This window comes from Ammospiza caudacuta, chromosome 21 (assembly GCF_027887145.1).
Source record: "Ammospiza caudacuta isolate bAmmCau1 chromosome 21, bAmmCau1.pri, whole genome shotgun sequence".
Lineage (NCBI taxonomy): Eukaryota > Metazoa > Chordata > Aves > Passeriformes > Passerellidae > Ammospiza > Ammospiza caudacuta.
The window spans coordinates 9,249,225-9,272,777 of NC_080613.1; the positions used below are offsets into that span (position 1 = coordinate 9,249,225).

The following is a 23,553-nucleotide window of genomic DNA, read 5'->3' on the forward strand; positions in this document are numbered from 1 at the left end:
TGCCCTGCTCTGCACTGGATCTCCAGATCTGGCCTTAAAATCACTTCAAGATCTTCCTCTAAGACAAGAATGAGAGAATTGAGGCCACTGCCCAGCACCTCCCAGTGACCACTCCCACAGCAAAGGCTGTGACACCTCAGCTGGGCATTAGTGAACCACAGGACTGTGGCCACTTGCTCTCCTCCCTCCAGCAGGGTTGTTTGGCAGATTTGGGGTTCTTTAGCATGGATGAGCACGTTCCAAGCAGAATCCCAGGGTGGCCAGCCCAGCAGGGACTGTCCCAAGGCTTTGCAGGGCTCTCCCAAGGGTGCAGCATGCAAGAGCTGAGGCAGGCAGCGCCGGGAGAGGGTGAAGCCACGGAGCTTTTTGCTTTGGGAAGTCGAGTGGAAATTCATTCTCCTTCAAGAAACTGCAGCTTCTGGAGCAAAGGAGCCTCTCCAGAGGAGAAGACATGGCATGGACAGGTTCAGGTGGAGATCGAAACCTCGGGGGATGCAAAGCCAGTACTCACCAACGGAGCAAATGTCTGTGAAATGGTCCTCACCTTCTTCTGCATGAATCAGGTCATTTTTGCTCTTCTTTATTGCGGCTCTTTTCAACACTGCGTGCAAATTAAAGAGAAAATGCCCCGTGAGGATGCAGAGTGGGTTCTCTCTCCCCCTCCCTTCACTCTCCAGGGCCAGCATTTCCTTCCCAATGCCAGCTCAAAGCTCTCCCACCAGGGTACCCTGGAGCAAACAGGACAACCCACAACCTTGCAGGGCCTCTGCACGCCTCAGTGCCAGGGTGCTTCACTCCTTTGCCCTTCCAGCTCTTGAAGGTTTGCCAGGCACAGCTCTGCATGTTCCACTTCATGCAGCAGATGCAGGAGGGTGGGGAGGTCACTGCAGCTGCACTGTCAGCACAGCACAAAGGCTGGGCAGGGACACTGGAGCTTCCTGAGCCCCACGGGGCTGGGAGATGAGTGCTGCCACCCCTGGAACCACCAGTGCTGTTTGCAGCAGGCACTGTGAGGGAGTCAGAGTTTACAGAGCTCGGTTTACTACCCAGCCATGCCTCAAGGAGCAGAAATGCTGCGGCGAAAAAGCGGCCACACATCAGTGAGCAGCCTCTCAGCAGCACCCCGTGGGCAATCCCTGCCCTCTGGGGATATCAGAATTCTTTGAAAACACTTCTTTTTCCTCCAAAAGCAGCTTTTAGTGGGGAGGGCAAACATCACTACATTTACTCCAACAGGGAATGAGAGCTCTGCACTTCCACCCAGAGCACGGGGGGTGAGGCAGGAGCACTGAGGACGCTGCTCCCAGGACCACCTACCTGCAGAACCTTGAGAAGTGGCAGAAAAAAAAAATCACGTTGGTACAGTTTGGTGACAGCTTCGAGACAGACAGTAACTAAAGCAGCACTTTCTATCAGCAGTAAGACACCCCACGGTGTGGTGATACAGACTGGTCCGTGGGCACACACAGCAAAGCCACTCACGCTGCAGAGACTGCCCCGGGGAGGCTCCTCCACAACATCCCCTCACCCTAATTATCTACAAATTCCTTTCCCACACTGCACGGATTGCCCTGCCCTGACAGAGACATGGATGCGCTTCCTGCTCCTACGGGCTGTGCTTGAGTCACTTCAGGGGAACACCCAGAGCAGAGGGGAGGATGCTCTGAACCTGCAATCTGGATCCATTGTTTTGCATTATTTGTGTTCCTTGCTGCCCCACCCAGCTCTCCTGAATCCTCAGTCCCAGCAATGCCAGCTCAGGGGTCCCTCAGGCTGGGTCTGTCCCAGTTCACTCCAGCATGTCCAGGGCCATCCTCAGCACTGGAGCACAACCAGCACCGGGATTAAATATTTCCAACATTCCTGGCATGAACTGAGCAGCTTTTTATCTTCTGCCCCAGAAAAGTCCTCGGTGTGTTTGGCAGTGAGGCTGTGCCATCTCTCCAGGCACATCCCTGTGTTTCAGGGACTCGGAATTTACCACCATAGACTGTGGGCTGCTCCAGGCTGGGAACATTCTCAGGCTCCTTTTGCTTTCGGATAAGAGGAACCTGAGTATATCTGGGTCTTTACTCCGTGCCTTGCACCCACCTCGAGTTTCTCACAGCACTCAGACTGCTCCTCAGACACAAACTCCAGTGAAGCCTGGCTGTGCCCAGGTGCCAGCCAGGCGTCCCCAGCTCACACACACCCCCAGCACACACAGCAGGACTGGCACTCACACCTCGGCCCTGACCTGCTCCAGCCCCAGATCCTCCCCAGCGCAGGTCACCGGCCCGGCCGAGGCTGCAGCAGCACCTGCAGCCTGCACGGCTGGGAGCCAGGCCAAAAATCCACCTGGGCATGTCACCGGTGACCTGGGCACGGGGCTGCGGGGGGAAAGCTGCCCCTGGGTGCCACCTAAGCCCCTGGTGATTTGCAATCCACTCACTGTTGTAGCTGCTGCCGCTGCCAGTCTCTGCCGGCGCCGTGCCTTGAGGAATCGGCCCTTCCGAGGCGGCCCTCCCTGACAGTGAATGGGAGGAGAAAAAAAAAGAGGGGGGGGAGGGAGGGGAGGGGAAAGGAGGAGACATGGGAGGACGAAAGATGGTCAGAAAAGGGAGAGGGAAGAGTCTTTAACTGAGCTTTGAGTGGCTGGCGCATCCTAAAAGCTGTCGGGGCTGGAGGCCCAGGGGGAGCATCCCCGTGGCCTCGCTGCTCGGCTCCTCCGGCCGTCCTGCCACGCCGGGCTCGCACGTCGGAAGGAAGGATCACCACACCCTGTTATGTCTTACTGCTTACAGCTAACAGGGGGCTCAGTCCCTTGGTCAAATCCGTTCGGAGCCCTGCCTTTCTCTCAGGTCAGCGCATTCGCTCTTCTCCATCCTCCTGGCAGCCTCTACCCCCTGCACACACAGCCAGCCACCCTCGGCAGGGCGTGGGCACCGACCCCGAGGGCACATCCCCATCCCGGGCCGGTGTGGGGTGTCCCAAACCGCTCCTCAGCCACCTGCAGCCTGCGGAAGGGGCTCTGTGGCCGGATTTGTGCCGGGTGCATGCGGGAGGATCCTCCTGCTCGGGAGGAAGGCGTGGCAGTGACAGCAGTGGAACCTCTCCCGTGGCACAGGAGGAAAATGGCCAGCAAAGGCACCTACCGTCCAAAGGGGACTTCTCTTCGGCGTTCTTGTCCTCCTCTGCCAGCATCACCTCCTCTGAAAAAGGAAAACCAGCCAGGATCAGCCTCAGGTTCCTCAGAGCCCTGTTCCAACACCGGCTGGGGGGGCAGCAGGACCCTATCCCTGTGCCACCCAACCCATCCCATCCCGGTGCCACCAGCCCACCCCTGACAGAGTCTGCAGAGCAATTCATGGCTCAGGGCTGTGTTTCTCACAGGATTCACAGAATCACTGGGTTGGAAGAGACCTTCAAGATCATCAAGTCCAACCCAGCCCCAATACCTCAACTCAACCCTGGCACCCAGTGCCACATCCAGGCTTTGTTAAACACACCCAGGGATGGGGACTCCACCACCTCCCTGGGCAGCCATTCCACAACTTTATCACTCTTTCTGTGAAAAACGTTTCCCTAATATCCAACCTGTATTTCCCTTGGCACAGCTTGAGGCTGTGTGCTCTGGCTGTGTCAGTGCTGCTGCAGACAGAGCCCAGTCCCAGCTGAGCACAGGCACCTTTCAGGAGCTGTGCAGTGATGGGGGCAGCCCTGAGTCGCCTTTTCTCCAGGCTGAGCACCCCCAGCTCCCTCAGGGGTTCCTCACAGGGTTTGTGTTCCCAGCCCCTCTCCAGCCTCATTGTCCCCTCTGGATGCTCTCATCTCAATGTCCTTCCCAAGCTGAGGGGCCAGAGCTGGACACAGCACTCAGGGTGTGCCCTCAGCAGTGCCCAGCACAGGGGCACAATGACCTCCCTGCTCCTGCTGGTCACACCATTCCTGACCCAGGCCAGGAGCCATTCTCTGCCTGTGTCCCTCTCACACAAGGGGAGGGTTCCAAACCAATCACATCCTCCATGGGATCCCTCCTCACAACCACCCACACCACCTCCTACCCTGGGTTCTTCACCAGCTCTCATCCCCAAGGCACCTCTGCAGGCCAAGGACTTCCCTCCAGACCAGGCAGCACCACAAATCCCACAAGCCCAGGAAGGTCCCTCATGCCCATCCACACTGGAGACAGTTTGGGGAAGATGCTCCACACCCATCACTGCTCTTTTGTCTCCAAAAAATCAGGATTCAGCCATGGGGAGCAGAGTGGTGGCACAGGGTGAGAGCAGCCACATGCCAAGATAGTCACTGTCACCACAGAGCCATCATGTCAAATCTTTGTCCAAATAAAATCTACAGCAAGTTTTCCATGGGAGAACTCTGCCTGGCACAGTGATTGCAACATCTCCCTTCCATTCCTCTGCAACTCATCTCCAAAATACAATACACCTTGCACTGTCCTACATTAAAAACAAAAAAAAAAAAAACAAAAAAACAAAAAAACAAAAAAACAAAAAACAAAAAAAAAAACCAAAAAAACCAAAAAAAACAAACAACCCAGGACCCAGGAAACACTAAAAACTAACCTCCCCAAATGGAATAATTTTTATCTGTGTGAAAGACAACCCAATTTCCTGAGGTTTCCCAGGGCACTGCAGTGCTGGGCCAATACCTGAGACTGCAGTCAGAACTACAGATTTTGAGTTTGCTGCTGGAAACTGATGTGGGGATCTGCTAAAGGACAACCCAAAACAAACAAAACATTGAGTTGGCAGCTGGTAAACTCCACACTTCCTTCTATTCTCATAAATGGCAAATTCACATGCCTGAAATTCCATCAATGTGAGCTCTTACTAAAACATCTGACACCATGTTCCAACCAAATTTTGCTTTAAAGTCCGTTTAAGCCAGTCTAGATGGAAGAGCAACTTCAGAAAAATAAATACAAACAGACCAGAGGCCAAACATCAAAGTGTGTAGCTGAGAGCTGTCTAGAAGGATACCAGAGGGATCAGCCTTATATAAGCCTATATAAGCCACACAAGCCTTATATAATCTCTTTATTAATCATCTGGGAGAGAGAGGGAATGATACTTTAATAAGACAGCAAATTGAGAAGGCTGAAAAATAATACCAAGGGCTGAGGAAGGCTGGAAAATTAAGAAGAGGGGAAGGAAATACAGAAGTGCAAAGTAATGACCAGACATGTGAAAGAAAGGAGAGCTGAGAGGGGTAAAAATGTCAGGTGAGCTCAAAGCTGCACTTTAAAAGGTGTAAAGTCCTTCCAAAACCCCACAAGTTGTGCCTGCAATCCCCACCTCCAATTCAGGTGGTTTTCAAGTCTTCTTAAGACAGGTCAGAACAGTGAAATGGGCTTTTGTAGGCAGTTCAAGAGACTTCTCTGACCAGCCAGCACCTCAGACCAAAAGGTTCTTCTGAAGTATCCCCCAGGGAAAGCTGTGCTGATGTTTGGGGATGAAAATATGGGAGGATTGAAATGGCAATTCCCAGTCTGACTGCCCTGAAACACAAGGAAGGAATGGGAGATCCTTCCTAAAAGCTGTGCCATACTGGATTTCCATCTACAGATTACTCTTAGAAGACAATTTTGCAAACCTTTGCCCCAAATTCAGGGTCCTGAATTGGTTCTCACACAAATCTCCATCCATAAACACAGCTGGGCTCAGTTTTGCTGTTCCTTTAAAATTTCCTTTTTCACCTCTGAAATTCCCTCAAGCCTCGCTCTCCTCCTGCAGCGTTCCCAGGTTCTCTCCCTTGATCATTATTCCTGTCTGCCTCGTGTCCTCTGGGAATCCAAAGGACCACAGCTACCCCAGGAGGTTTTTAAGGCTAAAAACAGAGCTCAGCAGGTCACTGAGCACTGCCAGGAGGGGTTTTTCACCAGCCAGCATCCTGAACAGAGCTGCTCTGCCTTTAGTCATCCCTAACAGAGCCTGGAAGGAGATAATTGGGCACCTGAATAAACCAAAAAATGGTGTCTCTGCATGAGGAGAAATCTTCAGCAGAGAGATGGGACCAGATCAGCAATTCTGAGCCTCCAAACAAAGGCTCAGGGGCTTTGCCAGCGTGTCAGAGGAAGGGGTGTCTTGGCAGCAAAAGGAATTTTTGGTCATTAAGTGCTGGGTGTGACTGGGCTGGAAATAAAGGCAAAGCAGCCTGGTCTGGAGCACCAGGAATACCTGCTTAAGGATGTGAAGGGTGCTGTTTGAAGGGAAATAAAAGCGGGATGCAATCCTTCCTCTCTCCTTTTTTCCCCAAATGTGTTAATCATGAATAATGACTGAGGTATAGCAAGAAAATGGTGCCCCTTCTCCTCCTCTTTGGTGTGGGGAAAGAGGATACTGGGGGCTCAAAGGAGCAGCAGATTACTGGAAATAGCAAAGACTAAATGAGTATCATTCCTGGCTGGGTAAATAGAAAAAAATTAGGCCCTCCTAAGTGGCTGTCACACCTTCCCAAGGAGCTCTGCTTGTTCTTTATGGCAATTACCCTGCCTTGGTATTTCACACGTGTGGTATTTTCGGGGTCCCCTGTCGCGGGGAGGAAAGATGAATCTGATTCTATGTTCTTAGAAGGTGAATGTATTATTTTATGTTCTATATTATATTAAAGAATGCTATACTAAAACTATACTGAAGAATAGAGAAAGGATACAGACAGAAGGCTTAACAAGATACTAATGAAAAACTCGTGACTCCTTCCAGAGTCCTGACACAGCCTGACTGTGATTGGTCATTAAGTCAAAACAATTCACATGTTGGATAAACAATCTCCAACCACATTCCAAAGCAGCAAAACACAGGAGAAGCAAATGAGTTAAGAATTGTTTTCCTTTTTCTCTGAGGCTTCTCAGCTTCGCAGGAGAAAATCCTGGGCAAGGAATTTTTCCAGAAAATGTGACAGTGACACACACACAGGGTTCTTTGCTGGAGGTGTCTGTTCCCATCTCTCCCAGGGGTTCAGGGCTCTGTTCCTCTAAAGAAAGCTGAAACTTGAAGTTCAGAAAGCTCTGCCATGCCAAGGGATGGCCTTGAAGTTACAGAGGACTGGCAGAGAGAGGTGAAACCATTCCCAAAGCCTGGCACTCAAGGAGAACAGAAGCACTCCAGTTTGGTGTGAAAAATGTGGATTTGGAAAGAATTAAAATGCAAAAGACATGAAACTTGATTAGCCCTGAACAGGAAGATTTTAGAGTCTCTGAGCAAAGTGTTTTCCAAATGATTCATGTCCTTGTAAGATAAGAGAAACATCTTCAAAAGAATATTTGTGGGCTTATAAATGCTTTACTCTGTGTGGAGAACTTGTAGTTCCCTGTTCTTCAAAAATCCCAGCCTTGGAGTTCCTGCAGTTCTCAGGAGTTCAGTGGAGAAAACATCAGGAGCAAAATCATTTGCATGGATTTCATCACTTGGCACACTTAATTCCTCTGGAAAGGACAACTGCCTTCAAAGTGAAGGAGGGGAGGTTTAGGTGGGATATTGGGAATTAGGAATTGTTCCCTGGCACAGGGTGCCCAGAGCAGCTGTGGCTGCCCCTGGATCCCTGGCAGTGCCCAAGGCCAGGCTGGACATTGGAGCTTCCACCCTAAACCAGTCTGGGATTCTGTGATAATTCAAATTACTGACATTAATGAGAAACATTAAAGTCACTTCAGAGTGGTCAATGAGCAATAACCCCTATGTTAAATTAAAATTATTATTGAGTGAGGGGTGGTAGGGCACAAGTAAAGGAGTGATTTTAGTCACTCACACTTCCCTTGTTCCCTAAAACAACACTTGAGGCAAAAACTTGAGCACTACAAAGGACAAGGGCACTTCTTGTCCAGCTGCAGCAACTACACAGAATATGTAAAAAACTACAGAGCAAAAGCCATCTAAAGATTAAAACATCATTTTGTGAAGCACTGGAATGCAGCTTTCCACTCTTCCTGCCTTGCATCAAAAATAAACGAGGGAGAAAAAAATCGAACAAACCAAATGCTCAGGGAGGATATTAGAAATATTGGAAACCTGATGAGGCTTCCAGGGGAAGAGAAAGGATTGGGCTGATTGGTTCTGGGTGCTTTGGAGCAGGAAAAAATAAGATGAAACAAGGTAGAAGGAGATTAGAGAAAGAAAAGTAATTAAAAGAACTCCTGAATTCTTCCTCTCGCTGCAGAAAGGCAATGGATTGAAAGTGAGGGCAGGACACAGCTCCGTGGGATTGTTTGGTTTTTAAAATCAAACTGGGTGTTAGCACTTGGCACTCCGTGCTCTAAGAGTCAACGAGGTCAAGGCTGGCAGAAGGATTTAAAAACAATTAGATATTCCCAGGAATAATGACCAAATCCTCCAGAGTTCCATTAGAGCAGAATCCCAGGAGCTTTCGCTCTTCCCTTTGTGCAAACAGCTCCTGCCTGGGGCTGCTGCAGGATTTCTGTCCCCTTCTGCCTGTCCTCCCTGGCTGGATCTCCCTGCTCAGAATCCCAGAGAAGGAATTCCAGATCATTTCAGAGCTGAAATCCCCAAGCCAGATCTGGGAAATCCCCATGGACGGCACAGTCCCAATTTTCAGTGCCTCATTCCGGATTCTCTGCTCTGCTTTGCCTTCACGCTGCATTTTCATTCCAAGATTTTATTAACACTGCTAAGCTGATTTTAATTACTGTTATTATTCAGCTGTACTAGGAAGCTCTTTTATATTCCTATTGTATTCTCAACAATGCCTTTCCAGAGTATTTTTAACATTCCCTGATTCAGCTCTTTTGCATGCACTTCCCTGTTCCACAAAGCCTTCTGGCTCGTGTGTTATTGGGCTGAAAAATGTGCATTTTCCAGCAGTTTCACTTGACATTAGTGTGGTATTTATTCAGCCCTGGCAACATAGAAATGGAAGAGTCAGGAATGCCCACAGGGATGGGAATTGGAGCAAAGGTTGAGTGTACATTTTATAATTTCTCCATCCCAAGTTTCTCACAAGTTCAGCTGGTGATAGGCAGACCAGGCCCCAGAGTGACACAACGCCACCCTCAACCCTGCAGGGGAATTCTCATCTCTGTTTTAGTGATGGAGATCAGGATTAAGAGACCAAAAATCACCAAGAGCCTTAAAAGCAAGACAGGACGAGAAAAGGAGAAGCCCAGAGAACCCTGCTCCAGCCACTGGGCAAGGCAGGAATTTATGTGAGTTAGAGGCTGCACAGAAGCTGTAAACTAATGAGAAGACAAATTCTCAATGGAAAGGAAAGGGAATTCTTTATTTTCTCATTCCTCCAGAAGGACGGAATGAGGAGTGGCTGTCTGAGTTGCTGCTGAACAGTCACTGTGAATAAAAGTCTGACAACACAAGTGGCCCTCAATTGTCACCCAGTGCAGTGCTAGAAGAAATAATGGGTTTAAAGCACCACATAAACTGCTGATATTTCTATTTTACATTTCAGTTGTAAAGAGCAAAGATGAAACTCATCTGTCTAAAATGGCACACAGGAATCCATTTGAGAAACCAGCACTTCTTTTCCTCCCCATCATTGTTTTAAAAGGCCTTTTCACTTGGCTCAGATGTTGAAAAGCAAGCAAGAAGGAAATTACCCCCCATTTTCTTGGTGCTGCATGAAAGAATTGACTGTGGTTATGTCAATATATAAATATCAGCTCCTCCATAAAGCAGGAAGGTTATTGGTAATCGTTGCAGTCTGATAAAAATGCTATTTTCTGTTAAATTAATGTGTCTGGGTCCCGGTTAAAGTTGCTCACGCCTTGCAATAAAGAGCAATGTTCAGTTCCAGTGGTTATAAATCAATGTTAATATGGGCTGGGGGAGTTTCGTGCAAGTGATCTTTGTAGCTCATAAAATGCCACTTGGGTGGGTTTTACCAGCACAGAAAGAAAGGCTGATAAACCAGCTGGGGCAGGCAGCAAATAAAGAAGAAATTACTCATGGAAGGGAACAGTTCCTCCCTGTGCAGGCTTTGGGCACTCCATCACTGTAGGTGCAACAGCCTGATCAAAAAGTGAGAAAGCAAAGCTCATTTTCTCTCTTTCTGACCAGGCTGTTGCATCCACAGATCACTTTTTATATTATCCTGTATTAGGACAATTGCTTTGATCTCAGCAATAAAGCTGGCTCAGCTCCTCTAGTTTTGCTTAAACCAAACCAAGATCTTTTTGCAATAATTTTGGTGCAAACACACAGAAATAATTCCAACAAAACCAACGAGTGCTGGCCAGGCCCTCCCAGGCTTGGCCACACCAAGGACTCATTCTGGAGCCCATCACTGTCACCAGATGGGGTCTCTGTACAAATCACAAATGGGACAGGACTGCTGAGGAACGTGCCTTGAGCTGTTTGATTTTCCAGCATCAGTCTCATTACATGGTTATGACAATGGGAAGATGCCATCAGCTCACATCTCAGGCAGCAGACCAAGAACTTAATGTTACAACTCACTTTATAAGTTTTTTGAGCAATCATACAAAACAAAAGTACATTGACAGTAGTTCTATCCAAGCACTATAAGCACATGTACCTTTTGGTTAAAACAATTCTTGCTTATTTTGAATACAATACCTACTTGTGACCCTTAAAACACAACACACAGAGCTCCACTATTAAGCTTTAACCTTCCTAATATCTTGCTAGATAAATTTTCTGTAGCTTAGAGAGTAATTCTAGACAGGCATTAATACACAGACCATTGTTCTATTTGTCTTTGGTTTTCTACAGTTTAAATAATTTTTCTGCTGACCTATCTCATGGCTGCTGCTTAGCTCTAATCACAGTTCTAGTGCCTCTGGGGCCTGTCTTTTGCAGCTTTCCCAAAACCCTCTAATTTTATGGATTCCCAGACATACCAGAGCTCCCTTGCCCCAAAACACATCCAGGCAAGCGTGGGAGATGCCTGCCTTACCTGCTTTGAAGATCCACTCCAGGTAGCCATTGAGCTCACGCTCGATCTGCTGCTGCCTGCGGAGCTTCAGGAACGCCCGGCGGTTCTCCACCCGCTCTCGCTCCTTGGCAAATTCACTGCAGGCACACAAGAGAGGGAAAACACATCACAGGCAGCCAGGGCAGGTGCACAGCCCTCCCCCAGCCTTCCAGGGAGCCTGTGCAGTCCAGGATGGGAGGAGGGAGTGGAAAGCACAGCAAGGGACTCAATGTTGTCCTGATGCCTTGTGTAGGCTGACCTAGAACACAGCTAAAGTATAAAGTAGGGATTTGGGTTAAAATTTGGGATTTTTGGGGTATTAAAAGCCTCAATGGAGCAGCAACCACAGGACAGGAAGTTCTGTTGGAGCTGTTGCTGGGTTCAGAGGCCTGTGGGCCAGAATAAAGCTCTGCATCCAAACCCTCCATCTTAAGGGGATGGTAAAGGACTCCTTTCCTTTACCATCCCCTTAAAGTTTCTTCTTCAGAGGTAAACCTGAGGAGCAGCCCCTGTTATGGGGGGAGGCTCCATCCCAGCACCACCAGAGCTCCTGCAGGCCTGGACATCTCCCCATGTGCCCAGTGCAGCACCCAGCCAGCCAAAAGGGTCTGTGGGGTGAAACACCACACACCCAGCCAGCCAAAAGTGTCTGTGGGGTGAAACACCACACACCCAGCCAGCCAAAAGTGTCTCTGGGGTGAAACACCACACACCCAGCCAGCCAAAAGTGTCTCTGGGGTGAAACACCACAGTTGCTGCTATTTGGTTCAGCACCAAGGCCCAGACAAGCTCAGGCACATCCCATCCTGCTATATTGGTAATTATTCCAATATGAGCCAGCAGCTCCTCCCTGGCACTCAGCACATCCCCAGATCCTGCAATGTCAGCTACATCACCCCTTTTTCCTTTTCATGTTCTCATTCCTGCTTCATCCCCTGCTGCCTGGGGCCAAGGACCTTCCCTCAGTCTGGATTTGTGTCTGGAGCAGGAGGAATGAGATCAGCACAAGGAGACAACGTGCATTTCATTTTCCAGGCATGGCAATGGGGGCTGGCATCAGCACAGCTTCCCAAAGGAGGAGACAGCAGCAGTGGGAAGTTTCCTGGAGGACCCCCGAGGGCAGGAAGGACAGCAGATGAGCCGTGGCACTGCTCCTTCACCCCTCAGGGGCAGCAAAGGGAGAGCACTCCTTGCAGAGCTTTTCATCTTCTGCCAGGTCCTGTCTGGCCTGAGGACAGCAAAAGTTACCCACGACTTGTCCTTTTTATCACAACTTTATATTGCAGAGTCACAAAACAGAAAGGACCCACAAGGATCAGAGTCCAAAATCTCAAGTGGAAAGTCTGTACTTTAAAAGTGTAAGAAAATGAGGGAGGAACTGCTGGAAGTTGCAAACCATCAGCAGTTTCTGTACAGCCCAACACAGATCTCCCAGGGCACCAGTGAGGGACATTGTGAGGTTAAAGCCACCTGTGCCCTCCTGTTCCCTGGAACTGGCAGCTTTGGCCACCACAGAATCCGAGAATTGTTTGAGTTGGAAGGGACCTCAAAGCTCATCCAGTGCCACCCCTGCCATGGCAGGGACACCTCCCACTGTCCCAGGTGCTCCCAGTCCTGTCCAACCTGGCCTTGGGCACTGCCAGGGATCCAGGGGCAGCCACAGCTGCTCTGGGCACCCTGTGCCAGGGCCTGCCCACCCTCACAGGGAACAATTCCTAATTCCCAATGTCCCATCCAGCCCTGCCCTCTGGCAGTGGGAGCCATTCCCTGTGTCCTGTCCCTCCAGCCCTTGTCCCCAGTCCCTCTCCAGCTCTCCTGGAGCCCCTTCAGGCCCTGCAAGGCCACCCTGAGGTCCCCCCAAAGCTTCTCCTCTCCAGGTGCACAATCCCAGCTGTCCCAGCCTCTCCTCCCAGCAGAGCTGCTCCATCCTCTGATCCCCCTGGAGCCTCCTCTGGATCTCTGCAGCAGCTCCAGCTCCTCCCTGTGCTGGGCCAGGGCTGGGGCAGCTCTGCAGGTGGGGTCTCACCTAGGCACAGGGGCACAATCCCCCTGCCCTGCTGCCCACGCTGGGCTCAGCCCAGGGCTCAGGGGGGCTCAGGGCTGGGGCAGCTCCAGCTCTCACCCCCAGCACCCCCAGCTCCCTCTCAGGGCTGCTCCAGCTGCTCAGCCCAGCCTGGGCTGGTCCTGGGGGTTCTCCTGACCCAGGGGCAGCTCCAGCACTGCTGGAACCTCCTGAGGCTCCTGTGGGTCACTGCCTTGTCCAGGCACTGCTGTAGAATTTGGGAATGTCACTTCCAGGAGAAGGCAATTCCTTGTGTTCCTGCCCATGAAATTCCTCCTGAATGCTCCAGAGCTGCTGCTCAATCAGGTTCAAGACTGGAGGGTCTTGATTTAGGATCCTCCTGGTGAGAGGAGCTCTACTTGTTCTTTCTCATTTCAGGAGATGGCAGAGAGGTTTGGTGAAGCTGAGACTTGTTAAAAAGAGGGGTTTCTACATGAAATGAAATATTAATGATGCGTGTCTCTCCCACTATGTCCATCACCATTCAGGAACTGAAATATTCCCCATTTGCTGCAACTAGAAAACTCCCAGAATTTCCCTTTGAGAGCTCTTCAACAGATTTCAGAACACATTCAAAGAAAGGGGGGGAATTATATCAAAATGCCTTATTTCATCTAAAAATATTTCAGCTGAAGTTTCCCTGCCAGCTCCAAATGAAAACACAGAGAGCCCCATGGGAAGGGTTGGGAGCAGTAAATAGGTTTCCCTTTTTTATTCAGCATAATTCCCATTTATGCCATTGACTTACAAAAAATCTCCCAAATCACCAGAAAGAAAAACCTGAGCAGGAATTTGCTGCTTCCTGCCCAGTTTTACCTCCAGGATTTTTTTTCAGAGCTGTTTTTCAACCCTTTGGCCAGTTCTGGAATGTGTCATTGTGAAATACAAAGCTGGGTTTCGTGTCAGGTACATACAGGCAATGCGTGTATTTGTGATTGTGATATGTGTGGAGACCGACCATGGGACAGTTGCGAATTCTAATAATAACTGAGGAAAATAAAGCATGGAAGAAGGCCTTTAAACCTATCTTTTGTTTGCAATTAACCTTAGTTGATTTAGAAGCATTGGAATTAAAGCATTAAGGATGTTGCATTTTGCTTATAGTTAAGCCTTAAAGAGTTCTGCAATAATAACCTTTTGAAGTATAATTTTAGAATATTACTTGTGTCCTTGATACTATAGCTTTGGAATATATATAAAGAAAATATGCATATCTCATGCCTTAATAAAGCAGAGAAAAACAGCTTGAGAAAGGAAGATGAACATCACCTCAAGGGTTTATGGTTTCAACCAAGGGAAGCTGGACATCACTGTTATGAGATTTATGGTCTCTGCAATTAAAAGGTGGACCCACATCTGGGGAGCTGAACCCCACCAGATGAGATTAATCTTTCTTTCTTTCAGAAACTGGACCACCACCATCTGGGGATACTCCTTTTGGGATACATCCTGAGAAAAACTAAATCACAATAGTGTATAGAATTGTGATGTAAAAATTGGGAAATAGAAACTGCTGATGAGTAAAAATTGGGATAGAAACTGCTGAGAGTACCCCTATAAATACCTGTAAGCCTCAACTATCAGTGTGCAGTTGGAGGGAAAACTTCCCCCGCTGTACCCAGCGCTGTATTGCTCATACTTTACCATATTAATTAATAAATTGATTGCTGCTTGAATATTGGCCTAGTCAATCTTCTTATTCATAACATCGTGATGTTTTTTTGTGAGGGTGAAGAGGTCTTGGCACAGAGCAGCTGTGGCTGCCCTGGATCCCTGGCAGTGCCAAGGCCGGGATGGGTCGGGAGAAGCCTGGGATGGTGGAAGGTGCCCCTGCCCAGGTTGTAGCTGATTGCACAGAGACAGCAGGAACAAGCAGGATTCCAGGGCAGTGCATCCATCATGGAAACCACATCCAGTCAGGCTCCTCGTGTCACATTTTTCTCCTGGAGAGTGGCTGGTGCTTAGTGTCACCAGGAAATGGATGGCTGCTGCTTTCCACCTTGGTTGGGTGGAGGAGGGAAATCAATCTCGCTGTGAAATATGCACTGAGACAGCCACTCCAGGGCAATTCCAGAGCCCCCCGAGGCACACAAGAGACAGAGGCAGCTCCTCAATAACCACCAGGGTCAGTAAACTTAATAAACTAATGAAATTCTTGTAACTGCTTCATCCACGTTGCCCTTAAATTAAAAATCCTGTCACACCAACGAGGGATAAAAATCAACAACCCACAATCTTCATCCCCTGAGTGTGTGATTAACTTTGCTGTGTGACAGCAGAGAGCTGGGATGGAGCATCCTAAATCCTCCTCCTGCTTTGGCACACACGCCCAGGGCACGGCAGTGCAAGACTGATGGCATCCTCAAACCTCTGCAATTCAGGTTTGCTGCTCAGAAATCAGCCAGAAACGCTTCCCACAGGCGGGGAAGAGGCAGAGAGAGATGAGACAGCACCGCTGTCATCCCTGCGCTAATAGTGCTGGTGATTAGCGACTCGTAATTACAGCACAGGTAATTAGCTCCTCATTGAGAAGGATCCCACGTTCAGATCTCAGGAAATCTCCGACTCTACACAGCAGAGCAGCCGCCATCCCCGGAGCTGAAGTGCTGCTGAGAAAGCAGCAGATCTTGGAAGGATCAGCCTGCCACTCCTGGAAAGCAGCTGAGAAGAACTTTCGGATTTTCATAAATTAACATAAAAAAAAAAATCCAGTGAGTTTTAGGACTGGCTTGTTCTCCTGCACGAGTACATCCAAGGATTGCATAAAGTTGGGACTGGATGGCAAATGGCATCTCAGGAGGCATGGGGACAGCCAGTCCTGCTTGGAAAAACAATGATTGATAAAGCATTGGATGGCAGTGACACCTCACGGGACACGGGGACAGCCAGTCCTAACTGGATGTGGGAAATCCAGGACTCCTGAACTTCTGACCAAAAGCAGAAGCCATTTCTTGTTTACCTTGCACACATTCTTATAGATTATACAAACTACTAAGTACACAATTCTTGATTGGTGCCTTTGTGTTTACTCATTTTCTGCCTGCATTTCTTACAGTATGTGATTGGTTACAGTACAGATGTTTCACAGCCCTCTGTTATCCAGTTCTTGCTGTCTTGGTAGTCTGTTTTTCAGCCTCTTCTTTCTTAACTGAGCACAATTTATGTTCCAGTAGCCTTGACGAATTCCTGAGGCTTTGAAAACAAACTCAGAAGCAGGCTGGCTGCGCACTATGGCCTAGCCCTTGCAAATATACTGCAACACCTGGAAAAATAAGGATTGATAAAGCAATGGATGGCAGGTGACACCTCAGGAGCTGTGGGGACAGTCAGGTCTGCCTGGAGGAACAAGGATTCCAGAAAGCAATGGATGGCAGGTGGCACCTCAGGAGCTGTCACTGATATTTTCTGAAAAATCCCTTTGCCAGGACTTTTCTCCTGAGAAGGTGAGAAGCCTCAGAAAAGTAATGTAAACAATAATTATCTGATTGCTTGGAATGTGGTTTAGAGGTTGCTTACCAACAGGTGCATCTTTGATTGTTTCCATGTGAATTGTTTTTAATTAATGACCAATCCCAGTCCAGCTGTGTCAGACTCTGAGTCTGTCACAGGTTTTGATTATTCATTCTTTTCTAGCCTTCTGATGTCTCCTTTCTCTTTCTTTAATATAGTTTTAGTATATGATTTTCCGTAATATAATATAATGTAATATAATATAGTTTAGTATAATATAGTATAGTGCATATATATATAAAAAATAGCAGTGCAATTTCCAGCTGCCTACATGACCCAGAGCTGGGAAGGTGCAAACCCCAGAGGGCAAATCTTAGCTGGCACTTTGCACCCATGAGGGCTGCAAACAGAATGACAGGAGAGCAGTAAAAACATGGATTTATTCCCCATAACATCAGTTCTTTACCACAGCAAGATCAGGAAAAGTTCAGGATGAGCTGACTTTGATTATTCTCATCCACAGACAAAATCCTCAGAAATCTGCAGGCAAAACTAAAAATAATTTGATGCCTCTGACTTACTGCTCTGAAAACATGAATAGAGATGAACGTGGTGTATTGTTAAATCACTGGTTTCAAATAGTTCTAAAAATCAGGACCAGGTCACCACTGAACATAGGCAAAGCATCTTGATTGGAAAGGCCCCATGGGACAACAAGGAAAAGCATGGAAATGCACCTCATTTGGGCAGGGAAACACCTGAGGGAGGTGAAAGGAAGCCCATCCATGGGGCACAGAGAGAGCACACTGAAAACTGCTGGAATGAGAGGAAACCAAACAATGGATTCACCTGAAAAGCCAGAATTTTTTTAGAATTCCTTTGTCCTGGTGACAGTTGGCACCTCTAAGATAAGTTTTACTGCAGTTTGCTGAAAAGTCAGAGTTTATTAAAGAAGGAAAGCCTAGAGGGCCTGAGCTGACAAAGCTCTGTGGCTCCTCAGCCACCCCAAGAAACACATGTGTGTTTCTATTTCACCTGGAGGAGCTGCAGCCACCCAGGATCCCACTATGAAAGGTCCAGACTGAGCCCAAAGAGCTGCTTAACCTATCCCAATGTCCAGTACTGAGGAATAAGCACTGGACCCATCAATCCTGCACAGGGAGAGCTGCTCCCTCCTCATTGCTCTAAAGAGGGGAAATCTCAGCTCTCTACAGCAGCTGATAAGGGATGGGAGTATCTGGAGAGAATGATCTCTGAGCACCCAGGCAGGCTTCAGAGTCACTTTAATCACTGCAACAAGAGCTTCAAATGCAGGCCAGAGATGGGAAATGTTCTGTATTTCTGGGGAGAGAAGGGAACAGCACAGAGGTGAAGCCTTCAATCCATCTTTCGCCCTCCTTTCCTTTGTCTGTCCATTCAGCTTGTGCCAATTTGATTTTGATTCCCCAAAATCTGATTTGAGAACTGCAAGTGCCACAGCTGGGCAAACCTGGCTGGAAGGAGGCACTGACAAAGGGAGAAAAAGGAGTTCAAAGCCTCATTTATCTCCTCGCTTCAGCCTGCTGCAATTGCAGGATGAACCTCTGGTTCTGTTCAAGTTTCCACTCCCAGGACAAAGCAGAGTCCCCATGAAATTCAAATTTAGGTCTCCTCTGTATTATTTTTGTATTCCAGGCTTTGATTTCCATTGTGGCTCAAGAGAAGGGCAAATAAAGGAAGTGCAGCTCTCCTGGACTAACCAAAATCACAGAAGGAGCAAAGGACCCACATTCAGCAGGATCAGTCACTGCTCTCTGTCCCTCTAGCAAGAAACCAGGAAAGAAACATTTCTCCCTCATTTCATGTTTGCAATGATGGCTTTGTTAAAAAGGGTGATGAGCAAAGAAAAAGGGAAAAAAGAATTCTGCTTTTTTCTTCTCTTTCTCGTCCCTTTTAAGCACAGCCTTGGAACAGACTAAAAGCAAGGAGGAAGCCAGAATCTCATCTGTTTCCATGATGCAGCTCTTCTGCTGCAAATAATTAACACCAGGCAAAGTCAGATCACAGCAGGCACCAGTGCACTGGGAACAAATGAAGGATTGTCTCTGTAATGAGGGGAAGGAGGACACAAGAACACTTCGCCATTGTGACAAATTAATCAGCACCGCTCTCCTCCAGCCTCTGCACGTCTTGCAGGCAGAGGTTTTATGATCTCAATCTGGCAAAAGTCCTCAGGATGGGAAAACTTGTCATGAAATTCAGCAGGGCAAGCAGCTAAGGTCAGGGAGGTGGGGATGGGGCTGCTCCAATACCACAAAACCCTCAGTGACCCCAGGACAGCAGAGACACAGAGATCCCCCAGGGAGCCTGGAGCACAGCACAGGGAAAGTGTACAGTGGGATCAAGCACCAGACTGCTCAGAAAAGGGTGATAAAAAGAATTAAACCCCTTTTTCCCTGCCCTTTGTCCCCTCAAGGTGCCAGCACAGCTGGGGCTGTGTGCCCTGCCAGGCTCTCACTTGCACAGAGCTGCTGCACCCATCCCAAACATCTCCCCAGAGTCCCTGTGATCCCTTAGGATTTGAGCTTTTATATTTTCCATACATTTGTAATCCTGCAGTTCTTTGGTGGATAACTCCAAACTCCACACCCAGTGTGAGCTGCTGCTTTCCCATTTGGGGCAGACACAACAATTCCTCTCCAGGCCTGGCAATCAAGGACACCTCACTGCCTCAGGCTCCAGAGATGGAAACAAAAGTGAGTTTGGGGGGAGCAAACTTGGGGTGAATGACTTCATTACCTGAAGCTGTAATTGGCAGATTAACCCCCAATAATGGGCCAAACTTATAAAAGTGTGAAACCTGTGAAACCATCATCCATTTTTGGGTGTAGGCCCTGGAGGGGTTTGCCTGCCCTAAATGTACCTGAAGGCTTTCAATAAATATAACTGCTTTTTATTCCCTTAATTTTGTCTGGCCTCTCTTTTTAAGTAGGCTGAAAAAGGCATTACCTGCCCCAGGTGATCCCACAAACCAGAGGTGTGGCACACCCAGGACAGAGCAGTTCTGAGGAAAGCACAACCCGGGCCTCACAGAGCGGCTCCAGCTCGGCTCTCACAGCCAGATGAGTAAACCCTGGCAGCAACCATCACTCTGCACTGCCTGGGCTGGAAATACCTCAGGCTTCACCATAAATATTTGAGGACATGACAAGCAGCGTTTTTCACACTCCAGAGGCGCAGACTCCCAGGATCCCAATGCATCACTCTGGGAGCGTGGCCTCTCTGGCCAGAATTCCGGCTGTCTCGCCCCCCTCAGCACTCCCCCAGCCTGGGTCCGTGCCAAAAAGCACTTAGCCTTGAAATAAGTTCAATCATCTTCCTCCCAGCATCCCAGGATAACGTTTATCCTCTTTGCATTGTGTAATCCAAAGCATCAAAACAGTTCAGCAATGTATTGTGTGGCATCATGCAGCTCATTAGCAGGAAAAATTAATACCCAAGCTGTAGGAAACCCCATAATCCCAGCAGGCTGTGGGAAATGCTGGGAGCTGGGAGGGGAACAGCAGCAGGAGGAGAAAAACAGCATTGAAGGGGCTGCTGAGGGAGGGAACACTGGGAAAACAAAGTGGGGATGGGATGGGATGGGATGGGATGGGATGGGATGGGATGGGATGGGATGGGATGAGGATGGGGATGAGGTTGGGCTTGGGATAGGGTTGGGATGAGGATGGGGTTGGGGTTGGGATGGGGTTAGGTTGAGGATGGAGATGAAGATGGAGTTGGGTTTGGGTTATGTTGGGGCAATGGGTCCCTGGCCAGGTAATAATTGACATAGATTTAATGTATTTCAGAAGACTATTAATAATCTTTTTAAGAAAGCCATACTTTTATACCTTGTTTTTTACAGGTGGTTTTTTACAGGTTTTTAAATTGGTCCTTTACTTAAAACACCATCACCACTGGCTAATTAAGAAACCACCCTTTGGTGAACAAATCTCCATAACACATTCCACATGTGCACAACAACAGGTGCAGCAGGTTAAGATAAGAATTGTTTCTCTTTCTTTTCTCTGATCTTCTCACAGCCTTTCCCACTTTGATGTCTGGGAAAGTCTGTGTTTCTCTCTGTGGCCAGAGAGCTGCTGCCACAGGGGCTGGGATGGGGAAGGGGTTGAGGATGAGGTGCCCAGTCCTTGGGGGCACAGGGCAATAAACCAGAATTAAATCAGAAAAATATTCACTGTGGGGCAGCACTTCTCAACTGCATGTGGGGGTTTTTCCCTGCTGGCCGCAAACCATGGGCAGAGTTCAATAAAAAATTCCTGGGGATCATCCCAGGGTGTTTTGTGGCCAGAAGGAAGCTGTGACATCCTAAGCAGCAAATGAGCTTGGGTTTGAGGGATGCAGGAGGGCAGCTGGGGTCAGCACCTCCTGCCATGTCTTGCAGTCAGAACAATCTCGTGGTGCCACCAGAGGCAGCCAATCTTTGTTGTTGTTTTGGGGGTTTTTTTGTTGTTTTTTTGGTGGTTTTTTTTTTTTTGGTGGAAAAGTTGTATTCCCCTGTATTGCTACCTAGATCACAAATGAAGAGTTTACAAATGATTTAATAAAGCTAACCTCCCACTGCAGTCAGCACAGAAAGATGTTCCAAGGGAAATACATTATAGACACAAATACCTAAATATTTTCACCACTGCAGTTTTTCCACTCTTAGAAAATGCCACCTCAATTTTTGGGAAGTAAGGTGCCCCAGCTTTTGAAACAGGGATAGATTCACCCAAGGGCCTGGAGGGATGGGCCAGAAAAACTTGAAGAAGGTGTCAAATCTTCTAATTTCACCTGGTTTTCAATTATTTATTTTTATCATTTATATTTTCCCCCCTTTTGTGTGTGTCTGTGACTGGGGAGTCACCCAGCACAATTCCCAGCACATGGATGGGCAGAACACAGCCATGCTCTGAATTCCACAGGTCACAAGCAGAAGGAAATGAGCTCCTGGATGTTACTGGTAGCAAAAGGGAGAGGAATTTCTCCCTGCTCCTGCTCTTCTGGCCCTGTGCAGTCCTGAGCTCCCAAATCAGCTGTGACACAGAGCAAAAGCTCTGCAGAAGGAAATAATCTGTATTTTTCTGCTCTATTGGGTTCTGCAGGGCTGCTGAGCTTTCTTGGTTCACAGAAGAATCAAGCATCAGGGAAGGAAAATAGAAAGGGGGGAGTACAAAGTGAGGAGCAAGGAGGAAAATCCCTTACAAGGGACACAAAACCACTGCTCTAGTGGATGCTGAGTCCTGCTGGAGAGCCCCAGATATTCCATAAAAACCAACCAAACTCCCTGGATTTCAGGAGCTGCTTCAATCACAGCTCCCTTGACCACTGCACCACTCCAGGAAATCTCAATCCCCCTGGAAAACAACACAGAATTCCCTGTATTTCCTGTATTTCTGTGACACAATTTCTGTATTTTCCAGTGCAATCCAGCCTGGCAAGGGGGAGCTGATCCCAGTTTCCCCAGTCAGAGCCCCACCTTTGGCACTGGGGTGAGCAGGTTCAGCCCAGCATCCAACAGGAATCCAGCTGGGGCCCGAGACTGGGGCTCATTTCTATATTCTGTCTTTTCCAAACTTCCACAATTCCCATCACTTTCCTGCCTTTGCTGCTTACAGAATCATGGAATCCTTCAGATAGGAAAAAGCCTCTAAAATCAGCAAATCCAACCATCAGCCATGGCCTCAAGTGCCACTTCCACACGGTTTTTGAACATTTCCAGGGATGCTGACACCTTGGGCAGCCCATTCCAATGTTCCCCAAGCCTTTCCATGAAAAAACTCTTCTTATACCCAACCCACAGCACAGCTTGAGGCCATTTCCTCTCATCCTGTCCCGTGATTCCAGGAGAATCAGCAGAGAGGGGAGGTTGTTTGCCCTTTATTTAAACACAGGTTTCATCTCTTGTTGCATATTTTGGGTGCAGGTGATTCTGGGCATCCCAACAGGGTCAGTTTTCCAAGATTTCCTCAAACAGAAAAACCCAGGAGTCAAACCCATTCACAACTGGTATCTGCTCAGTGTTAATACGGATTCACGAATTCCAGAAAAGCAGAAAATTCCATCAAGATTTATGACAGAATTCTGCACAATTTAGGAGGAAGCTCAATAATTTGTTGTCATTTTTGATTTAGGCAAGGTTGGACAGGGCTTGGAGCAGGAGCTGGAGCTGCTCCTGTCCCTGGGATGTGATGGCTTTATGTCCTTGAGTGAAGCTCTGTCCTGTGGAAATCAACTTCTCCATGCAGAAACCCAGGCAAACAACAACTCCAGATTAAATTTCTCTTTTTTTTCCTTTTTTTTTCCATGATGCTGTATGGGCTTTTGGCGGCAGAACACATTGACAACAGACTCTGCTTTCTGAGGGGCTTTCCTTTTTTCTGGTGTCTTCTATCACTCCTCCATTCAGATATAGAATCATGGAATGGTCTGGGTTTAAAAGGACTTTAAAGCTCATCCCATTCCAGCCCTGCCATGGCAGGGACAGCTCCACTGTCCCAGGCTGCCCCAAGCCCTGTCCAACCTGTCCTTGGACACTGCCAAGGGGCAGCCACAGCTTCTCGGGCCTCCCCATCCTCACTGGGAAGGTTTTTTATACATTTTATATCTTTTTCCTTCTCTGCTCAGCAGCTCCAAGCCCACCAGGAGCCCTGTGCTCCACACCTGTGCTGTGATGTTTATTTCCTCAGCCTCTCCCCAGGAATTATTCCAGGCAAGGACGTCAAACCACTCTGTGAAACAGAAATTAAAGGCTCCCTTCTGTGAGGAAGATTTTCTCATCCTCACCACTAACAAAGGGAATCCTGCACAGAGCTGTGTTTTTATGAGGAGATACACATTTATATAATATTCATATTTTGCCCCAAGCAACAAGAGGCTTTCAGGAGAGTCAGACACAGGTCTCCATCTCCTGCTCACCAAACCCCTTTGATTCCAGCACAAAGGAGCAGCAGCCTGCAGGATTTTGGGTTGGTTTAAATCCCACTGTGGAACAAGGTAGATGAGGCACCTAATGAACCACATTCAGCCCTGCTGGGGTAAGCCCTGAAAATCAGCCATCAGACAAAGCCTCTGGTACACCAGGATGCCCTATAAATGGGTTTGTTCAATTATTA

General features: G+C 48.2%; 1 protein-coding gene across 1 annotated transcript in view; it reads right to left on the minus strand.

Moving 5' to 3' along the window:
• Positions 1 to 23,553, minus strand: part of LOC131566863 (voltage-dependent N-type calcium channel subunit alpha-1B-like) — a 317,557-nt gene that overhangs the window by 138,215 nt on the left and 155,789 nt on the right. Inside the window, exons 8-11 of the mRNA XM_058818307.1 lie at positions 10,885 to 11,000; positions 3,135 to 3,191; positions 2,432 to 2,506; positions 512 to 601 (exon numbers count right to left, since the gene is read on the minus strand). Coding sequence (XP_058674290.1) covers positions 512 to 601; positions 2,432 to 2,506; positions 3,135 to 3,191; positions 10,885 to 11,000 — 338 coding nt within the window. The remainder of the gene's footprint in view (positions 1 to 511; positions 602 to 2,431; positions 2,507 to 3,134; positions 3,192 to 10,884; positions 11,001 to 23,553) is intronic.